Source organism: Ursus maritimus (assembly GCF_017311325.1).
Source record: "Ursus maritimus isolate PB19 chromosome X unlocalized genomic scaffold, ASM1731132v1 scaffold_X1, whole genome shotgun sequence".
NCBI classification, from domain to species: domain Eukaryota; kingdom Metazoa; phylum Chordata; class Mammalia; order Carnivora; family Ursidae; genus Ursus; species Ursus maritimus.
This window is the reverse complement of record NW_024423319.1, coordinates 8,451,583-8,461,485: the sequence shown is the minus strand read 5'-3', so window position 1 is coordinate 8,461,485 and position 9,903 is coordinate 8,451,583. Positions and strand designations below refer to the sequence as shown.

The window sequence follows — 9,903 nt, the reverse complement described above, 5'->3', positions numbered from 1 at the left end:
AAAGAAAAGAAAAGAAAAGAAAAGAAAAGAAAAGAAAAGAAAAGAAAAGGAAGGAGGGAAGAAAGGAGCTCATAAGGAAGGGACCCTAATCTGATAGGATTAATGTCCTTGTAAGAAGGGACACTGAGAGCTCTGTGCTCTCTCTCTCTCCCCCTCACACACGCCAAGGAAGAGTCACGTGAGGACTCTGTAGCTGGTTAAGCATCTGCCTTTGGCTTAGGTCATGATATCCCAGGGTCCTGGGACTGAGCCCCATGTTGGACTCCCTGCTCAGCAGGGAGTCTGCCCTTCCCCCTGCTTGTGCTCTGTCTCTCTCTCAAATAAAAAAGAAAAATATATTAGTACTATTTTAAATGTCCAAACTTAAAACCAATTTGTTAGTCCTATATAAAAACTTCAAAAGCTGATTTAACTTTATCAATCGTAACACCCTTTTTTAGTCCCCAAAATGACTCAGATTGGACAGCAGAGGATACGGTCACCCCCCTATAGCTATAGCGGTAGGAGGGGGTGCCCTCCACAAGCTACGGCCCTTGGTAGATGTATAAAGTCATTGCCGATGTGCAGCCAGGCAAAGAGGTATCTGGGGGAATAAAAATTCCAACATATGGGGCATCTGGGGGGCACAGTGGTTGGGCGTCTGCCTTCGGCTCAGGGCGTGATCCCGGTGTTATGGGATCGAGCCCCACATCAGGCTCCTCCACTATGAGCCTGCTTCTTCCTCTCCCACTCCCTCTGCTTGTGTTCCCTCTCGCTGGCTGTCTCTATCTCTGTCAAATAAATAAATAAAATCTTAAAAAAAAAAATTCCAACATCTCCCTGCCCACTCCAGTCTCCTGAATCCAACCATAAGAATGTCAGCAGCTGAAGAACAGGGTCATACTGAAACAGGGACGCTACCTCTGAACCGAATAAGACGCTGCACAATTGAGTAATTCAAGGCATTAAGGGAAAGTCCAAAAAGGGATAAGAAGGAATTTCCTTTTTCATCTTTCAAGTGGGCACTCAAGCCAATATATTCTTTTTTTTTTAAAGATGTCATTTACTTATTTGAGAGAGTGGGAGAAAGAATCTGAAGCCGACTCTGCACTGAGCAGGGAGCCCGATGTGGGGCTCGATCCCAGGACCCCGAGATCATGACCTGAGCCCAAGGCAGACGCTTCACCGACTGAGCCACCCGGGTGCTCCTCAAGGCAATATATTCTGAAAAATAAAGAAATGACCTTATTTGTGACCCCAGGCTTTTAACTCAGGTCACACCAGTTAGATAAGGATAGTTAGGATGTTATAGGACTGTATCCGTGCATAACCTGAAAAATAAAGGGGAATGAAATACCAACACTGCGTACTTGGTAGACTCCCCAACCCCACCCTGAGGCTGACCACTCAATTCCATTTTAGCATCCTTCACCAAAATGGTTAAGATTTATTGTTTATTTACATAAAAAGCACAATCTTGGACCCATTACTGATGTTAACCATTTCCCACAAGCAAACACTCCTGGACCTGAACTCTCACATCTTGTCTGCAAAATGGCGCGGATCAGCACCATTCAGTGAAGCAGGTCAAAAGAAACGGGATCTTGGGCCCTGAGGCACCCATTTGAGCACCTCCACTGACATCAACACCTTCACGTTGTTCATAGAAGCACACACACGCTCAGCTCCTCCCTCTCCCGCGCTCCCGTCTCCCGCAGTCTCCATACACTCACTTCCCACTCCCTCCTCAACCTACTTACAGTTGTTCTGTCACTGTCCCATCCTACTGGAACTGACTGCATCAAGGTTACCTCAGAAGGTTCTCGACAGGATTACATCCAGTGTAAATTACGCACTTAACACGGGACCAGATTGTACCCCATCTGGATCCTACTGGCACTAACAGTCCCATCTCATACCATCCCTCATCCAGGTCATACGGCACATACACCACCCTGCCCTCCCTTCAGTTCTGACGACAGGCCACGATTTTCCCACCTTAGGACTTGTACAGTGACTCTTCCCTGATTTCGAATATTTTCCCCACCTAACTCCTTCTCCTCCTTCAGATCCAAGTCACTTCCTCCTCAAGGCCTTCCCTAATCTGCTATCTATGGCAAACTCCACCCCACCCCACTCCCAGGGGTACTATCACGCACCTGGTTCCAATCCTGGAGAGTAGGAAACAATCTGGAACTCTCTCTCTTTTGGCAGGGGTGGGGGGGACACACTAACTTGTTGCCTGTCTGAGATCACCTCATTAGAACGCAAATATTAGGAAAACAATACCTGGACAGAGCCAGGCACTCAAATAAATATTTTGTTGCATGATTGTCAACAAGAAGAGAACATATGTGGACTCCCCATCGTATGGGACAAGAAAATTTAATGCAATTTTCCCTTCTTTTAGATTCCCGTTATTTTTTTTAAAGATTTGTTTATTTATTTTATTTTATTTATTTGAGAGAGAGAGAGAGAGATTGGGGGGAGGGGCAGAGGGAGGGAATCCCAAGCAGACTCCCCACTGAGGGCAGAGCTGGTGGTGGGGCTTGATCTCAGGACCCATGAGATCATGACCTGAGCTGAAATCATGAGTTGGATACTTAGCCAACTGAGCCACCCAGGAGCCCCAATTCCAATTATGTTTTTGGCTTAAGATTTATTTATTTGAGAGAGAGAGAGAGACAGAGAGTGTGTGTGGTGGGGGAGGCAGAGGGAGAGGGAGAGAGGGAATCACAAGCAGACTCCCCGCTGAGCATGGAGCCCAATATGGGCTTGATCTCACTACCCTACAATCATGACCTGAGCCGAAATCAAGAGTTGGACATTGGCCGCTTAACCGACTGAGCCCCTCCTGTTATGTTTTAAATTGGCATTTGTCTTTTGTCATTTTCATTAGGTTTCATAATCAGATTAACAGCAGCTAATTGGACAAGGCTAAGGATGACGGAGTAGGTGCTCAGGGCTTTTTAAGACACTCTCTTTTTCACCCTCGAGAGGTTTATTACTCTGACCCACCCAATTTATTTGGCAGCAGTAAATCCCTTCACCAGAGCTTTGGGTCCCGGCCTCTCTTTATGCCTCAGGGCCCTGGTTCCATCGGTCCTTCCTGCTCTCTTCTGCACCTTTAATCACTACCTTCGGCGTTAAAAACATGTCCAAGTGTTTCCCATCTTGAGAAGAATTCTCCCAGCAGGGGCTACCGCTGGTGGTGTCTTCCTGTCGGCATGGTTATAGGGACCAGGAAATTAACTTAGGAGCTTAGCAATCCCAGCGGCCTTTTCTCCTTGAATTCGCTATTTCTAACTAAACGTGCCTTAAAATCCCAGCTGCCACCAGATAATCACCTTTGGAGACTTCCACGGTTATCAATGACGGTCAAGTCCTGGCTTTTAAATCCCCGAAAAACTAAATGCAAAGCTGCCTGGTGTGGCGGAACTAACTCTCCCTTTTGTATTCAAGCTACACGGCAGCCGGTGGAACTTGAACAGGTACAAAGTTTTACTTCTGTTCATCTTTTCAAAGCCGGCCTGGCAGAGGCTGGCCAGGGACAGAGTCCAGCTGGGAAAGCATCTTATTCACGCAGCCTTTCCCCAAGGCTCCCCCTAGCAGGCAGCCATTCTGTCTTCTCTGCTCAGCAGTGTTGTTTTCAGGATGTCCTTTTAAAGCACCCCCACGTCAGTCTCTCCCAATTAGACCCTGAGCTCTTCCCAGGCAGGGTTTAAGAAAGTCTTCCTTACCTTGTCTTGCCAATACCTAGCACGCTATCATGAGCTGAGTTGAACTCAAATAGCACAAACAAATGAACAAATTACTGCTTTAGGCATAAAACAACAAAATGTCAGACCTGATAATTACAAATAGAATTCAGCAAGAGTGTACACACACACACACACACACACACAGAAAGTGCTGGAGGAGGTCATCAAGAGGACGTGACCACCAGTTGACCTATGAGCTCGACCCCGGGGTTTGGAGGCTCCTCACCCCCTTCCCTGTCCTGGGAATGTATGTTCTGCCCACCATTCCCACAGCTGGAGGTCGCATAAGGTGTGGCTGAGACCATCTGGACAGTGCGTGTGACTGAACCCAATTAAGGCATCTATGTAAACGTTTAACATTCCGGGAGGTGGGTGCAGAGATCTACTCATTTTGGGTCCGCCCCAGACAAGCCTCGTATGTAAGTTCCCTTGCTTATTACACCGGCCGCCCACCAATCAGGAGTGGCCTGCCTCTTTCGTTGGTCTCTCCTTGCCCTCCATGTACGGGGGCCAGTGTGCAAACCAACAGAAAGGTACACGGCTATCTCCAAACCTTATTTTAAAGCATTTGAACGATATTTTTTTAAAGAGTATCCCTGTGCGGCGCCTGAGTGGCTCAGTTGGTTGGGCACCTGGGTGGCTCGCTTGGTTTTGGCTCAGGTGTGATCTCGGGGTCCTGGGAACGAGCCCCACATGGGGCTCCACACTCAGCAGGGAGTCTGCTTCAGGATTCTCTCTCTCCCTCTACTGCCCTCCCCCACTTGCTCTCTCTCTCAAATAAATAAATAAATCTTTAAAAAATTAAAATAAAATAAAAATAAAAAGAATATCCCTGTTTACTTGTAATGTTTTCCGGTTAGATTAGAAATTCAGTGCCTAGACTCATGGACAAATTACACAAATACTAGCAGCTACGTCCAATAACTGAAACGTCAACAAATGCTAGCCTGAGTTTTTAAGAACACTATGTATCTGTCCCTTGCTGCACATTATTTTCTTTTTTTTTTAAAGATTTTATTTATTTATTTGACAGAGATGGAGACAGCCAGCGAGAGAGGGAACACAAGCAGGGGGAGTGGGAGAGGAAGAAGCAGGCGCATATCAGAGGAGCCTGATGTGGGGCTCGATCCCATAACGCTGGGATCACGCCCTGAGCCGAAGGCAGATGCTTAACCGCTGTGCCATCCAGGCGCCCCTGCACATTATTTTCAATTCCAGAGGTCCACTTCAAGTATCAAAGAGCCTCTGATGGGAGCCAAGGACACTAGAGAAGTAGTCCTAATCCAAAAAGCCTCTTGCCAAATAGCATGTTCCAAATCTGACCCTGGAAATGGTGCCTGTAACCATCTCCAAAGCCAATCGATAAAATTTTAAAAAGACAGGTAAAACCTCATTTTAAATTTTAAAACGTGTAAACTGTACCTTTACAAACGACATCTAGAGAGAAGTAAGTTGTGTGATCAATGTAGTCAGCACCTTCCACTTCAGACAAAATACAGCCAAATGCAACTCTAGGACAGGAGTCGGAGGGTCTGGCACCATGGCAACCATCACAGCCAGCATCCACCTGCGAGAAAAGGAAACCATGACAGCAAACACAACGCAGGGTTAAAAAGCAGAAACATGCTCGAATCCTTGTCGTTCCAGAAGTGGTTTAAAGAACTGAAATAAACAGTGGTGAAGAGATTTCACCTAACGAACGTATCACAGACATGAGACGAAGATAAAACAATGAATGAGCTTTGTATCTTTTATTACTTTATTTTTTAAAGCAGTTTAGGAACATCGAGCCGAAATTTCCCGTACATTCCTCCCGTCTATCCTTAGCTTGCCCTATTACTGGCACCTGGCAATTGTTGGATTGGTACATCTGCTCAACTGATGGACAGATATTGGTACAGTCTATTTAAAGTTTATAGTTTAATAAGGGGTCACTCTTCGTGTTGTTCTGTCACGTATTTTAAAAATGTGTCTAAAAACATACTTTGTGGACCAACCAGCTTCAAGGCATTGAGAGAACTAGATTCGAAGGTAGAAGACAGACTGTTCCTGCCCTTCAGCAAGTCACAATCCAAGGGGAGTAAACGACAAAAATCACTAATTCAGTGCACGTTGTGACAAATGGTGAAACCAAGTGCAAATGTAGGCTTCTGGGAATTCCCAGTAGGGAGAGAATTTCAGATCGAAAGAATAGAGGACAAATTCTTAGAGAGAGTAGGATCTGACATGGGCTTTGAGAGAAGAGAATGATTTTTACCTGGCAAATGGGAGGGAGTAGGGTTGAGGACAGGGGTAGGGAGACGGCAAGGGAGGAGAGACAACACGTCTCAAGGAAGAAAACTGTAAGATTCCAGGTCAGTGCACCCAGAGGGGCAGAGCATGAGATAAAGTTGGGAAAGTAAGGAACAGGGGTACAGAGAAGCTCTAAAAAGACAAAGTTGTGACTTAATTTATCTACAATACGGAGGAATTCAAAACCTTTATTATTGGAAGTGCAGCGGCCTTCATTTTATATTTTTTCCTTTCTTTTCTTTTTTTTTTAGAGAGAGAGAGCATGTGCACTCAGGGAGGGGGGCAGAGGGACAGCGAGAGAAAGAATCTCAGGCTCCTCCCTGAGCGTGGAGCCCAACTCAGGGCTGGATCCCACAACCCTGAGATCATGACCTGACCCAACGTCAAGAGCTGGCTGCTTAACCGACTGAGCCACCCAGGCACCCCTTTGCTTTTCTAAATATACAAATAATACATATTTATTACAGAAATAAATATGAGACAGAGAAAGAAGCAAAACCAATTACACGTAATCCATAAGTCTACTGCCTATCTAAAGATAAACACTGACCACATTCTGATACTTACCCTGCTCCAGATGTTTTTACTCTGCATAAATATCTATGCACTGTTTTAAGGAAAACTGTAATATTATATATATTATTAATTTATTACCAAATGATTGCAAATATGTCAACAGACTGTTGAAACATTATTTTATTTTTTTCTAAAGATTTTATTTATTTATTTGTGGGGGGAGCACAAGCAGGGGAGCGGCAGGCTGAGGGAGAAGCAGACTCCCCGCTGAGCAAGGAGCCCGATGCGGGACTCGATCCCACGTCCTAGGATCATGACCTGACCAGAGCCAAAGGCAGACATTCGCTGACTGAGCCACCCAGGTACCCCTTATTTCTAGCCATATTTTTAAATGCTGAAGAACAGATATGCAATTGATACTTTTATAAACAGAAACCACTACAAAGCTAAGAACAAGCGTCCCACACAAAGCAGTGAATTGGACTTCAAATTCCACTCTTCCACCACACCGAGTCGCCTCAGAGAGGCGGAGTACACAGAAGCAAGGCTGAAAGCCCCCCAGGAATAAAGCCGGTTCCCAAACTCCTACTCATCTTACTTTGATCGCTTTCGATCCGTATGTTTTATCTTCTTCCACAATGGCAGTGACTTCTTGTCCGACTTTGAGAGAGACATCGCCAGTCACAACATCACTACTGAAGTAGATAAACTCATCAATCAAGCCATAATCACTATAGATCTTTGTCACCACTCCTCGCACTGTTTTCGGCCCGTCGCCACCTACGAGATGGGTGAACAACACATATCATTAGTTCATGTCCAAAGCAAATTACACATGAGAAATAAGCCCTCCCGCAGGAAGATATGGTAGACGACGACCTAAATCGAGAAAGAAATTGGACTCGGTTGAGATACAGATGACCGTGACAGAGGGAGCATAATGATTAAATGTTTGGGAGGCAGAAGGCTCACGTTAAAAGGTTGATGCCACCATTTCTCGGTAAGGCACAGTGGCCCAATGCTCTTGGTAGTGGATTTCTGCTGAAGAAGGCAGAGTCTGGGACCACACTGCCTGGCTGTGACCACAGCTCTTCCCTTTATCATCTGTGCAACCCTGGGCACATTTCTTAACCTCCCAGAATTTGTTTTCATCTGTAAAAGCAGGGCATTACTCATGCCTGCCTAGGAGAGTAGATCTTAAATGTTCTCACCACACTCACACTCACACACACACACACACACACACACACGGGATAATTATAAGGTGATGGACGTGTTAATGAACCTTACTGTGCAATCATTTCACAATATATACATATAACAAGTCATCGTGCGCACCTTAAACTTACAGTGTGATACGTTATTATGTCTCAATAAAGTGGGGGGAAAGGGTTGTTCTAATTATGAACTGACACGTACATGTCAACTGCTTTAAAACTGTGAATGCCTCCCACAGGTTAGAGCTTACACGGTAGTTGTTGTCATGGTTTCCGCATCTAGAGAGTCTTTGAACAGCCATTATCGTTACAGAATTTTATCATTATCAACAAGAGAAGCAGCAGCAGCACCTGGAAATTATTCAAACATCTCACCAGACAAAAGCACATAAAGAGATCTGGGGGTTTAAATCTAGCCCAAATGTGCATCCAAAACACTCGGGTTTATTTTTTTCCGAACAAACACAGTTAGGAAGCCAAAATTTGGGATCTGAACCTAGAGAGGAAGGCTGCAGAGCCCATTATGAACCACAAGGCCTTAGGTGCCTCCCCAAAATGAGGCTGGGAGAAATGGAAGGGAGGCTGGGAGACACATTGATTGTAAATGATTACGGTTTCAGAAGCCAAAAAAATCCTAAAAACTTTTATTTAAAGAATTTATTGGAGACAGAGCTCACCCACCAGCGGGGGTGGGGGGGTGCAGAGGGAGAAGCAGACTCTACTGAGCGGGGAGCCCTACTCGGGGCTCCATCCCAGGACCCTGAGATCACAACCTGAGGTGAAATCTGCCTCCTAACCCGACTGAGCCACCCAGATGTCCCGAGACATATTTTAAAAATGGGTCAAACTTGTCAAGCGAAATTATAAAACACGAAAAAGTGGAAGGGACAAGGGTGACAACCGCCACTCAAGCTCATGAAAATATATCAGAAAACTCTTCTGTATTGTCCCATTGGCAAAAAACGGCTAATAGGGGCACCTGACAACGCTCCCGCCTCCCTGCGGGGTTTTCCGAGGACCACGTGGCAGGAAGGCCCGGTCAGCCCTGAGCCCGCGCAGGGCCAAAAAAAGGCCTTGGCATGCTTCAGAGCAGGACCACCGCCACCCCAGCGAACCTTCTCGTTTTCACGGGGGCCCGCCGGCACAGTGACGCCAGTGTCCCCTGAGTCACCCCCTCAGTGCCAGAGTCTGGGGCAGGATTTCAGGATACAAAGGTGAGCCGCTTCAATGTGCCTCTGGCCTCCTACCAGCGACAGACCTAGGACTTGACCACTTGGCTTCAAGTACACGCGTGTTTGGGAAACAACAGCAAAGGCAGCCTCTCTCTAATCAGGGTGATCCACTCCTACTGGAAACACGAGAAGGAATCGGTTGCACATTTACATAACATAGGCACGATATAAGTTCCGAAGGCATCGGGCGAAACACAAGGGTGGGGCACAGCTCCCCAGGGGCCTTCTCTGTCTACACCACCATCACTTTGGACAGGAGGGTTCTGGGCACGCTCAGGGACTCGGGAATGCCTCTCCCCCAAGACAGCCATGGCCACGCAGCCCCCTTCTGAGCCCCTGAGGCTCTGAACAAGGAGAGGGGAGCACCTTTAGGTGCAGGCCCCTGGGAGGGAGAAGTCGAAACGAATACCTTCCAAGAGCCTCATCTGCTGCTCCCTCTCGGCCTCCGACGAGTTCACCCTCCTCCGGAAGAAGGCAAGAGCCCTGGAAATAAACCGAAGCATGGTTCGGCGGTTTGGGCAGCCTGGGCCCCCAGTCACAGCACCAAGCTCGCTCCCGTCCCAGTCTCTGCCACCCAGCCGCACACTGATCACAGCGGTTGTTCCGACGCCGCGCCCGCCCCTCTGCCCCGCGGGCGGTCTAGCCAGGGGGCCACACGGGCCTTGGCGCAGGTTGCCACCCGACGGGCCTTAACGTGCCGCGTGCCCAACATCCAGCCAATGGGGGCGTAGTGCACTCCGTGGAAGCCACCCAGGGGCGGCGAGCTGGTGGGCGGGGCTTCGTGGCTCCTCCCACCACAGGCGGGGGGGGGGCGGAAATGTGGTGGCCCACCGGACATCACTTCCAGTGCGACCTCGTTTTGCACGTCTTAGCGTGGAGGGTCCCTGTGCGCTTCTGCAAGGCGGG

At 47.4% G+C, this 9,903-nt stretch overlaps 1 protein-coding gene across 1 annotated transcript in view; it reads right to left on the bottom strand.

Moving 5' to 3' along the window:
- Positions 1 to 9,500, bottom strand: part of CT55 (cancer/testis antigen 55) — a 14,423-nt gene extending 4,923 nt beyond the window's left edge. Inside the window, exons 1-3 of the mRNA XM_040626282.1 lie at positions 9,407 to 9,500; positions 7,147 to 7,328; positions 5,163 to 5,307 (exon numbers count right to left, since the gene is read on the bottom strand). Of these exons, the coding sequence (XP_040482216.1) occupies positions 5,163 to 5,307; positions 7,147 to 7,328; positions 9,407 to 9,500 (421 nt within the window). The remainder of the gene's footprint in view (positions 1 to 5,162; positions 5,308 to 7,146; positions 7,329 to 9,406) is intronic.
- Between the last annotated feature and the right edge of the window lie 403 nt (positions 9,501 to 9,903).